Here is a 21,909-nt window from a genome sequence, read left to right as displayed (position 1 = left end):
GTATGTTGCCTCACATGTATGTATTCATCATTCTGTGATTGTCTGAAATCCTCCATCAAGCTTTTTGCGTTTCATCCTTAGCATTTCATTCTTAAAAGCAACAAAACCACAATTAATAGCACAGAAAACATTTCTGATTAGGTTTGCAATACTTATATTACAACCTAAGGATTACAATCTAATCCTTGCAATAACTGAAAAAACAATGGCAGTTTCCCTCGGTTGTATTCTCTTTAAATACACGAGCTAACATTTATCAGGAATGATTTCACCTTACCTCTCAAGTGCTCTTACACAGTTAAGTAGATTGTGCCCTCGCAGTGGCCCTCATATAAAGTTATAGTTTGTGCACAAAAATCACACATATTAATAGCGTATTTGTGTACACCATTAACCTGATTGCTTATTCTGAATCTTAATATACAAATACATAATTTGCAACCACAAGAGAGTTGCCTAATTAATTACAAAATTTGAAAAAGGAATGGCAATTTCCTGTAAGAAGATAAATATCTTAAAACTATTTACATATAAAAAGCAAAATACAGTGCCTCAACATGCCACAGAATGAATAGCTGAGTAAAATCAGCGGCTGATTTTACACTGCTGAGTAAAATCTAAGTCTCTGTTACTGAGAAAATGTATCAATACAGTGAAATGGATCAAGAAGAAAATCAAGCATGTGAGAAAGCTATAAGATCCCATGAATATGAAGGCTTTTATTATTTAAATCCGTCCAACTCACATCTTTTCCAATGAGATCCCTCTGGTTCTCAATGACACCCCATGGAGGAATCCCAATAGCACAGATCTTTCTCAGGTGTGGTGAGGCACGGCCTTTCAGTGCATCCCCAACATGCCTGGACACTCCTAAACAGATAATGAAATCATAATTTTTCTTCTATATTCTGAGACCTACTCTAGGACACCAAGAAAGGTTTTCCCATCACTTAATTTATTCTATGGTTATATTTTAACAAGAACATCCCACTCAACATGTGTTATTGATGTATACTTCAGGAATCATAAGGCTCACATATAATGCACCAATTCTTCAAACTCAGCACATACTCCTAATTAGTAATACTCTTGTATGTTGCTAATGGTGCTTTCAACATCTATAAAACTTCATTGTTTACATAAATGCACAGGACAGTTCTCCTCTAAACTCACCAGCTAAAGAAGTAAAACACTTTCAGTTCCATGGATTACTGACCCCTGAGTTTTTGAAAGTACTCTAAAGGGAGTTTCAGATACTAACGGCTAATTAATGGATTATCCTAACTCAAATTTTCTTAATTATAAAACACAAGCTAAATTTAGATTTGAAAACTGGTTTGTCTTGAAAAGACCAGTCCTTAGAACCTAAATACTTTAATGAAGCAGATAAATTGACTGCAAATAACTTCTGGTTAAATACAGTGTTCCTTATTACATGCAGAATACTCTGAGTTTTAATAAAAAATAATATTAAAAATATTCAAATGCCTGTCAACAGTAAAGGAACATGATGTCACTCTTTGAATTATGCATTTTTCCTTAAAAAAACCAGTTTTCTTTTGTATTACCATATCACCAAGTTTCAAACAATTTCACTGTATTTGACCTAAATGTATATGCTTTTATGCAGGGAAAAAACACCAAAGGCAGACTGAAACAAAGAAAAAGAATTACACTACCACTGTTGATGCCTTCTGTAATTATCCATGCTCCTGTAACCTCAGCAGCCTTCACCAAACCTCTGCTGAAAACCTTCTTGACCTTTGAGGGAAGCTTGAAATTTTGAATGCCTCCATGAACAGAGATCACGAGCTTTGGCAAGTCCATCTGCCATTCTTTAACCATCAGGTGCAACAGCTGATCTGAACTGCTATCATAAGAGAGTCTAATATACTGGAAAGAATAATAATAGGTTAAATAAACATATTTTAAATACTCTAAGAAACTGCAACACATTACAAAGTTCTCAGCATTAATGTCCTGCAGATTCTGTGAAGGATTAGAAGTGTCATAATACCACTAAAACTGATAGCACAAAAATACATCTGTGAGCAATACAGACAAGACAGCCTATCCTTAACCACATTAACATGAAGTCAAATGTAAAAATGTCATACACAGACTTTAACCTGACTTACTTTCAGAGTCCCCTGCCCTCTTAAGACAATCACTGATATTCACCCAAAACCACTTTTTGTCTTTCTTATGCTGAAATTATAAAAATAATTGGACATACAAATACAGTGTCTATTACCTTGGCATGGTAAGTGTGGTCTCCATCTTGAAAATTGATTGTACCAAACGCATCTGTTGGGCTCATCTTTGTGTGGTTTTGCACAGACCATTCTCCATCATCCCTCTGTGAACCAGCTCGATAAACAGGCCAGCTGTACTGTATTCCTGTGTGTTCTCCAATCAGTCGTCCACAGCAACATCTCACATTAAAAATACAAAAATTATTTTATATCAAACTCACTTGCATACCACTCTAGAGTCTTCACCTGAATAGTCCAAACAGCTTTTCTACAAAGAGGGAATTTTTATTTCCAGTTTTTGCACATGGAATATAATAAAAATTAACTGTGTTGAACTCAACAATGGCAAAATGACATTGAATGAAATCAAAAATACATTTTGTTGGATATAGAATTTGTTCTCTACCTGAGGAACACTGATAACAATCTTGGGGGGTTGGACTAGATAGTCTTCAAAGGTCCCTTCCGATCCAAACCATGCTGTGATCCTGTGTGATTCAGTAACAGCTAGTATTTCCCAAATAGCTCATACTTTGCTCCAGTCAGGCATGCTTGGTCTCTCTAGCCATCTAGCAGATGTTAAGGATTCCTGAGTGTCTCAGATACACAAGACAAAATGTTTGCCAAGGAGGATGGGAACCTTCCTGAGGTAGGAAGAGGAAAAGAAACAAACTCCTCCCTCCAAGTTATTATATCTTTGAAAATTAAGAAGCTTTAGGAGAAAAAAAAAAAAAGGGTGGAAAAGGAAATAACAGTCCCTTACTATGGAACATATATAGCAAAAAACAGAACAAGCAACAACACCTTAACTGAAACTTTAAACAATTAAGTATATTTGCCTTTCGGCGCTGTTCTAACCACAAACAGCAGAGACCACTGTTGGGCTCCGGGAGGCAACAATGAGAATGGTGACCGCGAGCTGTGTCAGTGCCCCGTTGGGTAGCGGGGGAGGGAAACAGACAGGAGGCGGCAGCCGCCGCAGGAGGATGCTCTGGTGTGCAGCACTGGCGCAGGGCGTGGGCTGGGGCGGATACCTCGCTCCGAACGGTCTACGGCGAGGGCTCACCTCACGCAGGAAAAATTTCCCTCAGCCAGCAACTGTGCAGAGGTTCACAGGTGGAACACAGCCCCACTCAAAGGGAACCCCCCGGCCGGCAGCGGTGGGGACTCTCCCGGGCTCCTCTCAGCAGCGGGAGTGGCGACTGGCCAGGGACAGGGCCTGCTCCTATAGGGGTGCGCAGACAGGAGACTCCTCCTCAGGAGCCGAGAAGCACAACGAAAGCGGGCTAACAAGTAGTGCCAGCAGCCTTAACTGTCGCCTCCCTTCGCGCGATATCCCCCTGTCCCCCATAGACTCTTCCCTTTGAGCTGGTACCCCAGCCGAGCTTATACAGCGAAACTCGATCTTGCCCCACTGCCTAGGGGGCAGAAGAAACAAAAGACTCCCACCTCTGCAGAGAAAGCTATTAGCTTTTCAACACGAGGGCCATTAGAATCCGAGCTTGAAAACAATGAAGCTTTGATGCCTATCTCCTCCTAGTGGAGTCTTGCTCTCCCCATGCCCAACCACGCTTCAGTGTAGAAAATTAAAGTAGAAGAGTTTGAAACTGTAACACTGAGCTATCTGGAAGATCTATAGCCAAGGCTAAGAAGCTCTCAGGAAGGTTGAGGAAGCCATAGCAAAACATTACATACAGCTGTTTGTGGTTTTTTTGGTGATGTTTGCTGCTGCGTGCAGAGTGACAGGGTGCAAGGAGGAGTGGCACTACAGCCTGAGATGATAGTTGAGTCAGAGGAGAGGAGAGGGGCACTTGACTCCCACACATGTCCCTGGGACCTGTCAAGCTGCAACCCAAGGTGCTGAGGTAGGTGGCTGGTGTTCCTGAACAGCCAGTTTCTATCAGATCTCCAAGGCTGTGGATATCAGGGAGGTTCCCTGCCTTCAAAAGGCAAAAACCATCCTGGGGAACCACAGGCCAGTCAGCTGGCCATCAGTTCCAAGTAAAATCAAGAAACAAGACCTCCTGGAGCACACATCTGGGCACATGAGGAAGCAGACAGTGACAGGAAGCAGTAAACAAGGATTTACCCAGGATGACTGACCCACCCACTGCCTTCTGCAACATAATTGTGGGGATGAGAACAGAGCAGGAGATACCACCTTACCTCCACTCTAGCCAGGCTTTAGTAGTTGGTCTGTGACATTACAGTCCAGGAGGGATGACATGCTAAGAGGTGAGGACCTGGTTGGGTGGTGGGGCCACTATCAAGCAGGGTCCCGTAGGGTCTGTAGAGGGTCTGTGCTATTCAGCCTCTCCACCAGCAATGTGGAGGAGGGGAAGGAAGGAACATGCAGCCCTGGAGAGGGTGCAATTCTGGGGCATAGTAGTAGGTGCTGGTGGCCAGTGAGCTGAGCCAGGGCCATCCATGTACCTGGGCAGCAACGGGGGGACAGTGGTGCCTGGGGTAGTGTGAGCAGGACATGGCCTGAGAGCTGGGGGACAGCAAGGACTGTCCCTTGTGCTCAGTCTTTGTCAGCCCCTTTCTGGGTACCACCCCCAGTTTGGGCCCCCAACACAGAAGAAACACCAGCAAACTGGTGAGATTTCAGGGGCAGAGTGACTATCCTGGTCATCGTGGGGCTGGAGCCTTTGTTCTCTGAGAAGAGGCTGTGGGACTGGAGAGAGCTCAGGTGGGAGGAGAGACAGATTCAGGGGCTCCAGCAATACACCCGGCACTGATTGGAGAGGATACAGAAGATGTGGATAGGCTCTTCAGTGGTGCATGGCAGGAGAGTGAGAGGCAGCAGCACAGCTGAAACATGGGAGGCTGAGGCTGGAAGTAAGAAGAAGCCTTTTTTCCAGGATGACCCAGTAGTGGAATCATGGCTCGTGGAGGGTATGCTCTGTCCCTCCTTGGGACAGCATCCTCATCTGTCCCCCCTGGCTGAGCATGCTCTGGGAAGGGGCTGGGACTGAAGAACATGTTCCTGGAGAGGGTGGGGCATTGTCGGGAACACAAAAGCAGGCTACTAGAAAAATCATACTTTGAGCAACAAGAAGAAACCCAGAGGGTCAACACTGAGGTAGAAGTAACTGCAGTAGTCAGACTACAATATCCAGTGCCTTAGCAGGCAGCAATTTAGAAGCTATATCCAAAAATTATGCCTTAAAGGTCAGATATAGAGAAAAATTGTGAGAACATCTCAGATGTATAAGGATGCAGAAATTTGGTACAACATTTCTGAATATTCATATCGTGAGATCAGTCTAACTGCTGTCTGGGATGCTTCTGTGAGTGCTGCACCGAAGAGTAGATCAAGGCCATTTCAACACACTAGGGGAGCATGGACAAAAGTGCCAATAAATTACTCAAATTTGATTAGCAACTGCTAAATGGAGTCATTCTACTTAGAATTAGCAAATAGTTGCATAACCCATTCATAAACTGTTTGCAAATCTTGGAAGTTCTCTGCAAGTAAGAAATCATTAACAGATTTCATTTGCCTACAATATCAGATCAAATTATAGTAGGCATCAAGTACATTCACATGATTTTTAGACTGTTGTGGAAAACTACAGATCTCAGGAGGTCCAAAACCTGTTTCATTGCTGATCTAATAAATATAGTATAACCAGTCGAAACAATCATGTGAAAATTATTTCACCTTGTTCAAACAGAAAAATTCTCCTAGAACCAAGCTCTGTGTACACATTGAGATATACAAGAAGACAAGAATACTTAACATTTGGGAAAATGTACTTGCAAGATAATGGCTGACTGAAGTGAACGTCAGACAGCCACAGACATTCTGCAAACATAGACTGACAAATCAGATTTAAACAGCATGAAATGCTCAGGAAAAAGTGAAAGAAACAACTACAAGATAAAAAACACACAAAGGTACGGGATGTCTTGACAGAGAAACAGGAAAGAAAAAAATAAACCCATCCACTGGGGTGCACATTTCCTGTTTCTCTTCCTCCCTCTCCCAGTGTAGTATTCACATTCATGCAGTTAAACTGTGTTTGATTAGGAGGCTGAATTGGTGCAAGGTAATATTAGTTTGGTTTTCCACCTCTTCAGGGTAATTTCTCTATTATTGAGCTTCCCAGACCAATTAACAATATATTCACTCTGCAGGGGTAGAGGGTGAGGATTACAGAACTGCTGTAGTCTTGATTTAGATAGAATTGAACTACTATATTCTGAAGGACACGTTAACATTAGTTTAGATAACCAGCTGAGTATCTCCAGGTTAGCAGGAAGTATTAGAATCCCCCCACATTTCTACTTTCAGAAAACCTGCAAAAGTCTTTGAATCTCTGTTCTTCTGCCCTAAAGCAAAGTGTACATGAGACCATTATCTTAGAAGGAACTGCAACTTTCTAAACAGATTCCATGCAGATCATTTGCCTTACAGGCCAGCACAATTCTGCATATTAGCCCTTTACAGTGATCTGATTTTAAGGAGTAATTTATTTAATTTTTGTAAAACATGACTCTTCCCTTCACATAAAACTTAGAAGCAAAATAAAATATGAAGCATAATAAACAGTCCTGCTCATGCAGGTGACAGGATTACTTGGCATCAGCTTGCTAGTCATCAGGTATTGGAAACTCATTGTTTTCTGTTGCTTCAGCCTTCAGAAGCCTTTAACACAAAACAAATGTCAAGGAAAATTGAAATTTGTGTTTCAACAGCTGATAATTTCTTATCATAAATATACAGTACCAAAACCTCTTTGGTAACACTAGCTGAAAGACAAATGTTGGATTGAAAGCAATGACTTAATACAAGCCACAAAATACAAGTTGTTTGAAAAAAATCACAAACTACTTGAAAGCACCAAAGTGATGCTATTTTTGTTGCTTGCTTTCCCAAAAGCAGCAACTCAGAATGCTTACTGCACAGAAGTTGAAAAATCTTCAGAAAACCTTTTATCTGGGATGTTTCTATTATGTCCTTTCTTCTCTCTTCATTTTCTTCTTCTCCTTTCCATAATTCTTATTGTTCTCTATTGCTTTTGTCTCACGCTCTTTCATATAACCCAGGATATAGCTGGAATTGTCTCACTGAAAGAAGCATTTCTGCCTTTTATTCCTCAGGAGATTAGGACAAACTCACCCACACAAAGTATTTGGATAAAATTTTCTATTTCAAATAATGTAAGGGCTATCATGCAATTTATTCTACTTACATTTATGCTAAGCATTCTCCAGCACACCCCTAGAAATGCTGCTCTGACCATATAAGAAGAAGAATGCCTATTACTAGGTCATTATAAAAATCATAGATATATATTTATGTACTCTTACCTGATTAAATTCTGGCACACCTGGCATCCTGCAGGACACCTGTGATAAAAGGTTGATAATTAATACATACTTGCATAAAAAAAGATACCTGTAATGCTATTCTTAAAGGATCAATTCAAGTGTGAAAAAACTCTTATCAATAGCATTACAGGCTGTCATCTTATGCACCAAACCCTGGAAGATGTACTGGATAACTTTAGATAACTTTAGATAACTTTTGTTTGGCATTTCACGTCAAATCCTCATTTCATAGACGAGTTATCTATCTTATCTATGCTACATTAACCATGTACTCAAAACCATATGATCAAAATCACAATTTCAGATCCTCAAAAAATGTTCTCATCAAGTTTATTTAGGTAACAGCATCGACTAGATACACCATCTGAAATGCCAAGTTATGTTTGCTTTCCCACATCCTAAAACACAGGTTGAGATATGTTACCTTCCTAACTCTTTTCATACTCTACACGAGTCTGAGCAGAAATTTCTCAGAAGACTGATCAGCAAAGGGATTATTCTGAGGAAGGGAGAAAGTAATACAGCAGTTCGTCCGTGCAATTCAATCACTCAGTTGGATACCATATTAGTTTTGGTTCCTGGACTGAGAGCAACAAATCTAAGAAGCCTATGAAGGTTAACTGTTGCCAATTTCCAATTCAAATGAACAGCCTGATTTAATATGTACTGGTGACAGGATCCATGAAAACCCATAGACCAGCAATCACCAAAAAGGACACTGAAAACCGTCATCCAAATCACACAAAATGCCCATAAAAAATTATTCTGATTCTTTCTAAATATAACAGAAAGAAAGTGAAATTTATAGTTTTACCTGTGTGGATCTTTTGAGCTGGGAATGATGTGCGTGCATTCTCTTTTACTGAAGACCTCTTCGATCCAAGTTTTGGGGGACTAAAAGGACAATTCAAAATTAATTGTATTCCCGAACATCAGAACATGATGTCAAAAATTGCACTGTAATGACAACATGGCTATATACAGATAACATAATTCAGAACAATTCCCGTCACGTTGGGTGAAACATGATAAGCCAAAACAGCTCTGAACGGGCCTAGCCCTTCACCTCCAAGCTTTACAGAATTCCCCAGAAATCAATATAAAAATTTATTGCTACCATGAAAATTATTTAGAGGTTCTATCAAACACATGTACAATAGAGAAAGTAGCAAGGACAAATCAGAATTGCTTTAAGGTTTGCACTCTCCTTCTGCCAGAAGACTAGTAAATGGCAATCTTACTAAAGCTGAGTTAAAAAAGGCAAGATTTTCATTTTACCTGGGAGAGATGGTTGAGTCCTTCTTTTATCATTCTCGATAAGAGTAAAGAATAGATTCATCTTGGTCATATGTTTGCTGAACAAATGAACAGTGAAATGCAAAAGCAGGGACCTAGACCTAGCACTGAGAGTACGGTAGGTGACCTTTTTCCACTGGCCTCCTGGTACACTGTGAAAACTGTGTCAGTTACAGCTGAGCAAACTGAATAGTCACTGGTAGTACACAGATTTTTTTTCAAAGAATCTCACTGGGAATCTTTGAACCTTTCTCTTCAGGTCTATCAGGATCAACTTCCCTGAAAGGAACAATAATTTTCGGATGCTGAACTGTGAAATCTCTGGATCTGAATTTAGTAAACACTGGAAGCAAAGGATTTTTTTTTTTGTCTTCAAAGGGAACTACCCCCACAATGAACTGTGCAATGGACAGATATTTTATCATAAAGAGTAAATACAATTATACTGGTCATTATTGCCTTATTGTTTCTCATGTTCATCTCACTCTACATCATCTGTTGTCTAGCTTACAAATAGACAGGAAGCTCTCTAGGACAGAGCACAGCAGTGTCCTGGTTTATGGTTAGGCATACAAGGCATATAGTAATCAAATAATAAGCATTATTTCCTTATTCACTCCTCATGTTTAAAAACAATTGTTCCTTTGCAAAATGTCATCCCTGTGAAAATATTTATGGTATGTGTTTATCTCCATATCTGTTTTTAAATTGTGTCTTTCATACCATGACTTAGAAAACAATTCTATTCATGAGAATGCCAGTAATTCAACTTATTAAGAGTACTGCTGGGAGCATTTTATGGATGGAATTCAACAATATCTCATAAAAATACCTATCTTTTATCTCCCAAGTGGAATTATGGTCCTTAATAAAGCAGGCCCAACTAGTCATGCAGTTAAAAAGGGCGATGAGTTATTTGAACATGCCTTCCACCAAAATTAATAGATGCCCTACCACTGGTTTTATTGTATGCTGAAACAGACCCCCACTGACAAAGATGAATGAGATAATTAAAAAGCAGTTTGCTGGTATTGGTGTGCATGTGTATTCTTTTGGGAGCAATTAATTGAATTGTGTCTGTTTGAGCTTTGAATGAAGAAGAAACAGTGAGGAAGATCCTCTGGACTAGCAGAGCATTGGCATGAAAGAAAATTAATTAACTTTGAAAGACACATAGTAAAGATGCAGTGCAAAAAATTAAATCCACAGGAAAACACTGGAAGCAGTGAAGCAAATTTCATTACTTGAGGGCAGGGCTTTTGGTAGTATATTCCTTAGTAATCAGTACTGTTTCATGCTTCCTAAACCACTTTATTCTAGTTGTTTGAACTATCAAGCAACCACAAAATGCTTCTAATACTACAATACTGGGGGTCTCTGATTTTTCTGAAACCCTTTACTATTTCTGGTAATTTGTTTTTCACTAGAACTAAGGACCAAAAAACCTTTTTATGTTATGGGATGCCTCAGATAAGAATGACTCTTACGAAACTTTTCATTAACAGGAATGAGTGTGACAGAATGGCCAAGAGGTTGACAAGCCTTACAGCATTTGTTGAGGAAACATGCTCAGCCTTTTGAGAGAAGAATAACATTCAACTGCCGTCACTTTAATTTAGTAAGAAAAGTAAGAGTTTCCAAGGAACTTTGAGCAAGTTGTTGGCATTGCACAGACTCAGGTAGTTCCCATTGTGCTACTTCACCTCCAGCATGATATACTGGAAATCAATGCCAAGGTCTCCTGTTATACATCAGCTGTTTGGTGTGGTTATTTCAATCCAAAATATAACTTGCAGTCCTCAGCGATGGCAATACACTGTGTGAGTTGATGTTATAATATCTAATATGGGAGATGAAAAGACATCTTCTCTACTATTTTTGATATCAGCTAAACTGCCCCCTAAAAGACATCCTGTGCTTTAAAAAGTTTCCATTTTCTAGATTTTGGAGGGTGATTATGACTTACGACAAAAATAACAATGTTTAAAATTTGTGTATCCTTTTTCAATTTGATTCAAAAGCACCTTTTTCTTTTCTGCAACTGAGGCAGTAAGGGCAGTGACCGACAGACACCACAGCTGATCAGGCCACTCTAGTGACAATGGTTTGGGCTCAAGGTCCAACAAAGCCAATGGAAAAAAGAACTCTATAGCTTTGGATCACATGCCATGAATTTTTCCTTGCTACTGCACAGGTCATTGAAAAAAATGCCCAATTATTCCAAATGAATAAGGTCACTATGAAATTTATTTGACCTTTGAATCTCTAAGTACAAAGGATGCTCTACACCCAGTGGCACAAATACTCCCCTAGCACATCACAACAGCTAATTCCACTTCATGATTCTCAGTAAATAGGACTGAAAACAAAATTTCAAAGTGCAATTAATACAACACTGGGAGTTTTCACCCTGCCTGCCAAAGAAACATAATAAGTTCCCATACAGATATTTCACTAATAATCTTTGCTCATTTACATAGAGTTTGCCAGAGTACTCTCTATGCTACACTCCTTCACCTATTTGATTCCTGTAGTTTTTACATTTTAAAAAGCAGTACTTGGATAGCATATCAACTGTACAGGATCCTGATGAAGCCTGTAATTTTAACATTTATTTTCATCTCAAATGATAAACATGTGAATATAACAAAAACCATCATTTGCAAAGTCAACCATTTTTTTCTTTAGTGAAGTTCTTGAGCAGATCATACCACTGAAAAATATATATATATTGAAATTCCAACCAACCATAGGAAAACAATAGGAAAAAAAAAATGCAAGACTGTATCACTGTATTCCATCTTGTGAAGCACAAATCTTAAGATTTCCAAAAAAAACTGTGAGACGCACACATTTACTATTATTCTTAATTTAATATAGGTAAAATCTTCACTTAGTATGTAAAATTTACACCATAACAACAACATTAATTTCTTAATCTAAGGCTTTACTTAAGTTTTTAAGCTAATTGTATGATCAGGAAAAGGGTTGTAAAACTTCATGTTTTTTACAGTCATATATGACGTCAGGGCAGGGCAAGTAAAAATAAAAAAGGAGACTTCTGAACTGCAGTCTGTTTGCTCTTGGTTCCTAGTTTGGTAAAAGACCTGTAACGTGTATCTCCTTCCACAAAATCCTAACATTCCAAAAGTGCCATAACTTAATTAAATTTCAACAACAAATTAAAATTTCTCCTGTCACTATACTGTGGTACATATACCTCAGCCAGCATGAACGTGTATCCTTTTTGCCACCAAACCCTAAGGGGAAACAAAAATAAACCTACATGTTCCTTCTGACTGGCAAATTTCTGTTCTGATATACCAAAGACCTGAAGCCAAGTTTATATTGCAACCTTCCTTCCAATTTTCCTCTGAGGAAGTCCTGAGACCTTTGTGAGTTTTGGCTTCTCGTTTTTTGCCAGTCTGAGGATTAGGATTGCTGCTTATACTTCCCTGCCACAGAAGAGGCTTTGGAGATTTCTAGACTGATTTAGTCAATGGAGTGGCATGAGTTTGGCTCTGAAATTTAAGGCACATGAGTAGTTTTTAGAAAATTGCTTTTAATCACTTCTCCAATATCTTTAATGTCTGAGATCCTTGCATAATATGGTATTAAAGGGACACTGTCAGGTCAAACCTGGTTAAACATAACTAATGTTCAAAAATTAGGGTTTCCAGAAGTAAAGAAAGAGATCAGAGTGTAAAATTCAGGGAAACACCTGCACCACTCATTTCTTTCAAATCCTTGCTGATGGGCAGTGAGAGCAGACAAAACCTAAAAACCCTGCCTAGCATAGAGGTAATCTGTCCTTCAAAATGCAGGGGTGCTATCACCTGCAAGGCAGGTGACCATGGTGGGGTCAGGTATGCAGAGCTTGGCTCACTAGTCTCAGAGGACAGGGCAACGCAGCCCTGCAATCCCCTGCTGTACTGCTCGCCACACTGATTTCACCACTCACCCATCCAGCAAAAACAGGTGAATGCTTTGGTTTCTCTTTCTGCTTTCTTCTCCCCCAGCCCATACAACTCTCCACCACCACTCCTGTAAAAGACTGGCCAAAGTCTGTAGATGCACTGCACCAATTAAACACTGATAAGAAGAGGGTTAATGTGCATTCATTAACTGCTGCAAGAAACATTCAGCTCCTTCAAGACCAGACAATAAGCACTGTTCATTGGTTGAGTACCAAACTCAGGAAAACTAGGTCACAGTGCTAATATTAAACAACAAATTTTTAGTATCATTAGTTGTACATATGTCCGCTTTAGAGTGAAAGGCACAGATACACACACTTTTCTAATGAAACAGCATGTGCTTTAGACAATTTTTCCCCTGCAAAAGGAAATTAAAAGGCACACCTCTCTCTGTCAGAATAATTTCATCCATTTTTTAAATATAATCAATTATTGGACAAAACAGTAGCAACTGCCTTTAATGACATATCATAGCTCCAGACAGGTGCAGGTAATAAGAAATCACATAATGACTAGTGAGTTTAAGTAAGAGGTTAGTCAACCTAAGCAAAGTACAGTTGTGCTGGAAACTAGCCAGAACAATCAAGTTGTAAGTAGCTTATTGAAACTGCGACAGAGAAACAGTGTCTTAGCCAAAACACTGTTTCAAGAGCTAAAAAGTGCTGTCAAGCACCATAACTCAGCTCTGCATACACTGTGCATGTAGTGAAACCAGTACACAATGTCACTTTCAAAGAACTTGTGTTTTCTAAAAGACTATAACTAGCAGAGCCAGTATTTTTGCATTGTTGACCAGGTTTGTCAAAATTTTAATTAAAAAAAAAAAAAGTTACACATCTATACATCTTTTTCCAGTTAGGAAATTGTTACCATTAAAGAGTATTAGATGAAAGCAAATACTCCTTAAAAAGCAACAGACAGTCCTGAGGCTAATAGAACTGCATCAGTAATGACCTTTCCCAAATCTTCGCTCGCGAAGACTGGCCATGAGTTGAGTGAGTACTCAAGTATACAGCACCTGTAAAGATCCAAACCGATTTTCAGTACCAGGGAATGAGGGAGGTAATATTTTCAGGAGAAAGCATGCCTGTGAGAAGTCAGCATATTGCAATCTGTGACCAACCTTTACTCATATACACCAGAGGAGGGAAAGAAGAACTTTCCCTTATTACAGCTACTGCAAGAATCCACTGCAAGAAGAGTGTCCTAAAATATTAAACCCTTTTAAAATTACCTACACATAGAGCAAGTCAATTGCAGTAACACTGGATACCTGAAATGCAGCCAGAGTTCTTGTAAGCTAACACTCAAGACTATTTCACAAGAGCTCAGGGTATAAGCATATTGGTATCTCTTGAACCCTTACCCCTGGAAACTCTTCATGGCAACTGGTAAATTACTGCCAGCATTAAAGAGATTTCCAACTTAACAGGCTGTCTTGCATAAGCTTTTCAGGGCAGGAACTTTCTGGTTCAGCATCCATTACACGCATGCTTATGGTATGAAGTAATACAACAACTGATCGTTAAACAAAGAACACCACTTGAGTTCCACTTAGGATAGAAGTACATTGTCATACTCCAGGGTCACATGCAGTAAAATATGAACCCATGTAATGTTTTCAACACACTCTTCTAGACTTTCCTTGTGTTCAGGCTACCCTGCCATAGGGTGACTTCCTGGCTTTGTAACATAGATATGCTGGGGTTCCTCTTATCTTCATCACTACAATAGGTCAGTACATCTGTTAGTAATTGGCAGCTTTTGCTTTTCTACTCTTTCTTACCTACTTCTTTGCCCCAGTGTTCAAGACTGGGGTATCAAGACTGCGCATCTGGAAATACAAAATTATAAGTAATTGAATTTGCCAGAAAATTTTATTCACTAAATTTCAAAAAGACTTAGAAGAATATCGTACAAATAATTCCATTTGAATGCTTCCACTGTTCACCATGCCCAATTATAAAACAGCTATCAGCTAATCTCAAACTGCCTTTGCAAGCAGACTGCAGATTCAGCAGACTGTCAGATTCCCCTCTTAAAGACAGAAATAATTTCAGGTTACAGCAGAATTTCTGTGATTATTTCCTAGTAACTAATTCAAACTCATCCACTGCAAAATATTCTCAGATGTTCACAAATAAACTGCCTATATTAACAGAAGTCATCTGTCCTAGCAGGATAAATACAGACACAAGTCAGAGTAGGATAACAGAACTTCTTAAAACTCCTCAGATATGCTGAAGAGAGATTTTAGATTTTTTTCCTCAGAAAAAAATGTAGCATGTCAGCTTCTCAGAAACATATAAATTCAGTCTTCAATCCACAGAATGCTATGACATTTTCTTTCACAATTAATCTACTGTACTTAAAAGCTAAGTATGGATGCCTAAGTGCTTTTCTGGATTGGGGTCTTACATCAAAGACTCATAAAACTGTTTCTAGTATTTTGATCTCAAGCTTAGCCAATAAAAGAAAAACTCTTTGACTTTAATGGGCTTTCCAACATGGTGTTTCTGATCCCAGAGTAGACTGCACAACACAATTGGAAGAATATTTCTGAGTGCAAGTGTTAGTGAGGCTATGACAACAAAACACAGGAAATACTAAAACCAAAACTATCCCTGTCACAGAAGGTCCACCTTAACTCTTGGAGCACAGAGCTAGTGAATTGATGGAAAGCTTAGCCCAATCTGAAATACTAGACCTTTAATGAAATTGTTACTTTTTACTTTTTACTTTTTAAATTTATTAAGTAATCAATTAAGGCTTTCTGCTATCCCTGAACATGTAATGTTTTAGAAAAACACATCAAACAGCAGTTCTACAAGAGCACGCCCAGCTTAGGACATGGTTTGCAGCTGGAGGGAGTGAGCAGACTATCCTGTCCCACTGCAGACCCCAGGGCAGTGGACTAGGTGGGAAAGGCCACGTAGGCACTCAACACCTCTGACAGCAGCCCAGCTTTTGCAAAGGAGCTAAACACAAGAAATCTTAAAACACAATTTAATTCCTCAGCCCTATCCTTGAAACAGGTTCCAGAAACATTGATAGAAATCCTATATTGGCACAGTAACAAAATCTTCATGGGCCTGACAGCTGCATACAGCAGCCCTTGCACACACTACAAGACAGGCAGGCTGTCACAGGACTGAAATTCCATTTTCCAAAGAAAGACGAAGCTCAGGTGATTTCTAAAGAGGCTGAAGGTATAGTTAGTCCCACCTCTGCATTTCCCACCTGGACACATCTCACCACTCCCATCAGTTCTGCCCTCCATACCACCTTGCAAACAAAAACGTTTCCTTTTCAGTGCTAGCTCACTGTTAAATGTAAGTCATGTCATTAACTCATCAAATATCACAGACCCAGGAGCAGTCACCTCAAACCAGCTGGAGGAAGAGCCAGCCATGGCCTGGGAGCAGCCAATGGGAACTGCAAGGAAACATCCTCCTGCCTCTTTGTCCCACATGTCGCCTGAACACACCCTTGGGCTCTCCACCAGATCTTACTGCAGTTTCAGCCTCATTCCAAGACACATTCTGTGATGCCAAGCTTATCCCATTGTTTATTGCACTGGAGGTTACAGCAGCAACCAAAGGGACCCCCAAAGGCTTAGTTTCACTGGGGCCAGGCAGTGAGAAGCAGCTGCGGTTGCATTTTATGCTGGGCTGCACAGGATGACTTGGCAGCCATCGCCACTGCCCCCTCGGCATGAAGCTGAGCTGCAGCTCCTGGCTCACAGCAGACCAGGCTGTGTTTCTAGGCATACTCCCCTGTCTGCTCCACCCTGATGACAACTCTTCTCCCTCCAGTCACAGCTCCAAACGGCACTCAGCCTTCCAGCATCACTCTCTGCTCACCAAGATGGCTATCTGCATCAGATGGTGTTCAGATGGTGTCATGAGCTGTTCTGGCAAGAGGATGAGGGAAGGGCCAGAGCATGGGCAAGGAGGGTACTGCAAGGAGAATGGACAGGACAAACACACTGACAGGGCTGAGGTTGCAGCACTGCCACCCAACCTGTCTGAAACACTGGCTGGCTGGCAGGCACAGAGATGGACGTACTTCATAAGCATTTGGGATATACTAGTAGAAGCTCTGATATGCCTCTTTGGGGGTTAAACTGCACCAATATAATGTAATTAATTGCACTGGCTTATAGCAGTAGGACTGATCAAACCTGGGATCATTCCACCCCAGCCAGGCTGGTAAAAAATTTATATCCACAACCTGACCTCAGCAACGCAGCCTAGGCCGATTGACATTACAATCACAACAGGCCACCAGCCCTTCAGAGATATGACTAAGTCCCTCATTGTCAATGTACCCCAATGGAAATCATTTTTATAATGAAAACACATTATTTTTTCACATCACAGAACTGACATGAAGGTGCAGCCATGGTGTTTACCAAGTTCTACACCATTGCACCTGAAAACACTGAAGGCTGGGAGGCAAGTCTGCCCAGACACAATTCCTGTGCAGAGTTTTTCGTTACTGGCAACACTGAGACTTAATAACCAGGAAAAAACAGAAACACCAATTTCATTAGGAAATCAAGGGCTTCTGATTTGGAAACAGTGACAAGAAGATGTCACAAAACCCTTTTTCTGACTTGCATTTATCAATGTACAGTGCAGCAGAACTCAGCTTCTGTCCTAGTGAAAAGAACAGCTAGAAACTCCAGAAACTGTTTTTGGATGCCTCCTTCTGTTCCTATAGGATAGACAGCAGGAACTGTACAACTCAGAACAGCGTGTACCAGCAACGGCACTATGGCAGAGATGCAAAGCAACAACAGTCCCAAGGAAAGGATGAAGACAAGTACTTAATACATCCTGCCTTTCTTGAGGCTTAAGCACTATGGTCCCTCAAAGGGGCCTCTCTTCTTTCAGGACTGCGAGGGGAAGGTATGACCAGCTCAAAAACTAAGGCAAAATGCTAGAGATGAGAACAATTAATCTACCGTACTTAAAAGCTAAGTATGGATGCCTCCTTTGGAGGCAAAAGAACTAGTAATTCAAAGTATACAGAGTGGATCACAAGGGTTTACCTAGAATGCATGAACACAGAAACAGGTTTATGTATTACACAGTGGTTGATAGAGCTAGTCTGAAAACAACACAGAAGGAAGATCAAAACTTGCCAAATTGTGGCCACCTCAGCTTCCTATTGTGCTGTGAACTGCCCAAGGGGTCTCAAACTCATTACTCATTCTCAAAAAATAGGATTACCCTGCTTGGACCTACCTCCCTGGATAGCCCACAAAAACCTATGGATTGGCTTATTGGGGGACATGTGTGGGGGGATCCATGTCTTCAGTTAACATAGTGCTACTAAGTGAAAAATAAATTTAAGATTATCTAAACCACAAAAAGGAGGGATGAAAGGAGTGATTTATTTAGAAAAAGAAGTAGGAAGAGTATTGCACATTGTTCCCATAGATTTTCCTCCTAGGAAGGTTTCATTCAGCTTCAGCAGACCAGATTAGAGCCACACAGATGGATGGACATCGTAGGTCGGATATAACAGTCCAGCACGGTCTGCGCCATCCTATTTGTAACACTAGTCATGTTCAGTGTAGTGCTGACCCCAACGTGAAGGGACTGACCTGCCCTTCTTACTGCTGCAGCTTTCCCCTGACATGCTATCCTGTACTGCAATCCCACTTTAAAGGCAATACTATAAATCAAGGACAACTCTGGCCTCATGACCATTAAAACCTGTTTTCTATTATTTGGGGCTTCTCTCACTGTGGTTATACAGGGGCGAACAAGAACTCCTTGGCATGACAGAGGAGTGACATGCTGCAGCTGTTGGGCACGTGAGGTTCTCCACAAACAACGCCAGTCACAAGGTATGCATTGTTTCATTGGCCCCCGAGGGACCTACACTCTTAGGTGCCAACAACATTTTTGAAAACTGAAACTCAGGCACATAAATAATTGAGATGTTTTTGAAAATGTTACCTGTAGCCTAGAGTGGAGTACTGTGTGCACTGCATAATCGTGTGTATGCATAGACAGACATATTTATCTACATTTGCCTTTATGAGCTGTAGAAATTTTAAACTCACCTACCTTCTGGTCTTTGAAAACTACTACATGGCCTTTTACTTTTCACTTAGGTGGTCACAAAGGGGAGGAGGGGGAAGCAGTAACAAGTAGAAATTATCTGTTCCCTGTTCCTACAACACTAAAACAAAAAACAAGTGAAGGTGGAGCTCTAAGAGACATGCCTTTTTCTGGTACAGTTCTGTATGATTGTTATGTTTTCTTCCTGATTCTGGTTACCTCCAGGGACAACATATTTCAGCACATTCACTACTGGGTAATCTCTGCACTCCTGACCTCCTAACAGCCAAGAAAGCTTCAGCATTTTTTCTTTATCAAGCCATAAAACAGTAAAGGAAAGAGGTACAAACATAACAATCGATTTTGTGCTTACTGTGGTTTTTACACTACTATGTAAGCCTGTTACTACTTTAAATAAGGTTGTTATGCTATAATACAAACTTAGCAAAGTCTGTAAACTGATTTCACCACTTCAGAGCATGCTTTTAATTAACAAACAAACAAACAAACAAACAAACAACAAAAAAACCCCAAACACTAAAAACACACTATGATGATATTTTCTTAAATTCATTTCAGGGTCATACCAGTATGAGCTTATGCTTATAGGTAACATTGCAATTCCCCTGGGAGGTCCAAAATACATGAACCTCTAAAAACTGACCACTCTGTTTTTGTAACAGGAGTTTGTAGTTTAATTTCAGGTGTTCACAACTTAAAACACTAGCTGTTTTTGGGGGGGGGGGTTTTGTGTACAAGTAGATGCTATTTATTTTGAAAATTATATTCATAAACAGACATACAAAGAATATTACACTATAAACATATTTTTGTCAGCAAGTATATCAGAAATGGATACAGTATATATGTTGCAACAGCATGATCTGTGTGAAATACCATTCAATATTATGTATAGTAGCAGAGCTCTCTTCTTAAAACTCCCGAATCACAAACGTTCCATCTTTAAATTACAAAACGGAGCAAAACCAACCAAACAAAAAAACCCAAACAAACACAACCCGAAACAAAACAAAAAACCAAATCAAACCAAAAGAATACCCAAAAAAACCTTTTAGTCACCATCATGGTAAAAAGAAGTGAAAGTTTACTAGAGCCAAAGGCACTTGTCTTGCATGTTACACCTAACCTCATGGCATTCAGACAGCACTGCCACGAAACCGCCGTGCGATGTCCTGCTCGTAGCGTGGGCAATATTTGTTGCTATAAGCCTTTCGTGGCTACCAGAATACAACCAGATGTGTGCGTGTGTATAAAATCACTCAAGTCCCCGTTTGCAGCAGCACAGGGGACCAATCAGTATCGGCACCAGAACATCAAATCCCTGGCGAAACAGCTCCGTGTAGCCCAGGGGGTTCTATTTGCCGAGACCTAACCGATCTGCTCTCTCCCCGAGTCGCCCGGACTTTCAGAGGAACCCTGTTGCCATTTGCGGATTAGCTCGGACGCCGCTCACGACACGGCGAGTGCCGTGCACGAAGACGGAAACAAAAGAGCTTTAGCTCCGAGCCAGCCGCCCACCACCCACTCTGCGCGGAGACGGCCTCTCTAGAGCTGAAGGGACCGTGGCCCAGAGAGGACGAGGAGTATCGGTCCCCACAGCCGCCGGTCACCCGGGCAGAGCAGCGGCGCCCCCGGTGCCGCCCTCACCTGCGGGTCCGCGCGCTCGCGGGGCGGGAGCCTCCAGCCGCCGCCCCGCCAGTCCCGGCCGCCGCGGCACACGGAGCCCAGCGGCGAGAGGAGCAGGTCCCGCCACGCCGCCATGCCCGCCGGGCCGGCGATCCTTGTCCCGCGGCGGCGGAGGGGTGGGCGGGCGGTGCCCTCGCGGGCGCGGCGGCTCCCGGGCCTCTGTCCTTTACCCCCGGCCTCTCAGTGAGCCATGTGCTTCGTTGTTTCTGTCCCCAGTATGTGAAGGTCTAGGCTGCCACAAGGCAGCGACGACGCTTTCCTATGCGAGGCGGCCGAGTACCGGCTCTGCCTTCGCTGCCGCCCGCCGGGGAAGCACCGACGGCCGCGCCGACCACCCTCTCTGCAGCCCCCCGCGGACACGCTTCACCCCGGGCCCACCAGCGCTTTGCTTCCACCTTGCCAAGGTCTTCCTCACGTCGGGAAACCGGATCATAGGTATCCCGAACTCAGTATATGATTTTTGCCTATGGTTTGCCTGCATCTCAGCTCCCCCTCGTAATGCTTGAGTTTTGATCCTGGTCATTTTTTAGGGTCCTGTAAAAGTAAATTTGTGGTACGAGTTACAGCACTCATGACAAATCTAAGAGGAAGGTCCAAGAGTAAATCAACAATTTTCTTGAATTGTGAACACTGGAATCATATGTAATCAAGACATTATTAAAGGCAAAAGGTGAAAAAAGAAACAGTAGCTGTATTACAGCTCATGGCAATGAACTCAAGCAGTGAACAAGAAAATAGGATATGACCAGTGTAGTAATTAAAGTCTTCATAGAGTGGTGAAATTTGGATATAAACCCAAATTTTTGAATACTTAGGTTCTTGATCTTCCTAGTCTTCTTCATATACCTTCTGTATAATTTCTTCCACGCTGACAAAGAAAACTTAAAGACCACAGCCATCAAACCAAATCAAGTACCTGCAGCAATTATAGCTGGTCGTACCAAATGTGGACTGATAAAACAGCCATACATCATTCTCCCTTTATTCTGAGTTTTGTTCTGTTTCCATTCTTTTGTATTTTCTCCAACTTATCTCAAACCTCACTGTTCATTCAATCTCCAGTTTCTCTTATCCTGAACTAACCTTCTTCCTATGCCAGGCTCCAGTTCTTTGGTTTCTCAGCTCTGCCCGCTCATCCGCTTCTAGCCCACTGCTGCTTTTATTTTGTTGCCTCAGTTGTACCACTGTATTGACTATGAGCTCCAGTGTCCATCTGCCTCTGGATTTTATCTGTATTTCCAATCCACTTGCTCTTTC

At 41.2% G+C, this 21,909-nt stretch overlaps 1 protein-coding gene across 4 annotated transcripts in view; it reads right to left on the bottom strand.

The window, feature by feature from the left end:
* The window catches only part of TRPM6 (transient receptor potential cation channel subfamily M member 6), an 85,490-nt gene extending 64,588 nt beyond the window's left edge, over nt 1–20,902 (bottom strand). For 2 of the 4 annotated variants that reach the window (XM_064642882.1, XM_064642883.1), the window contains exons 1-6: nt 20,614–20,896; nt 8,410–8,489; nt 7,575–7,613; nt 2,255–2,435; nt 1,680–1,893; nt 746–870 (exon numbers count right to left, since the gene is read on the bottom strand). In XM_064642882.1, coding sequence (XP_064498952.1) covers nt 746–870; nt 1,680–1,893; nt 2,255–2,435; nt 7,575–7,613; nt 8,410–8,489; nt 20,614–20,727 — 753 coding nt within the window. In that variant the 5' untranslated portion in view covers nt 20,728–20,896. Of the gene's footprint in view, nt 1–745; nt 871–1,679; nt 1,894–2,254; nt 2,436–7,574; nt 7,614–8,409; nt 8,490–20,613 lie in introns of all 4 variants that reach the window. The other 2 variants (XM_064642885.1, XM_064642884.1) reach the window with 2 other exon arrangements.
* Nucleotides 20,903–21,909: the final 1,007 nt, after the last annotated feature.

This window comes from Pseudopipra pipra, chromosome Z (assembly GCF_036250125.1).
Source record: "Pseudopipra pipra isolate bDixPip1 chromosome Z, bDixPip1.hap1, whole genome shotgun sequence".
NCBI lineage: Eukaryota > Metazoa > Chordata > Aves > Passeriformes > Pipridae > Pseudopipra > Pseudopipra pipra.
Note: the sequence above shows the minus strand (reverse complement) of the source record. Positions and strands in the feature narration are given on the sequence as shown.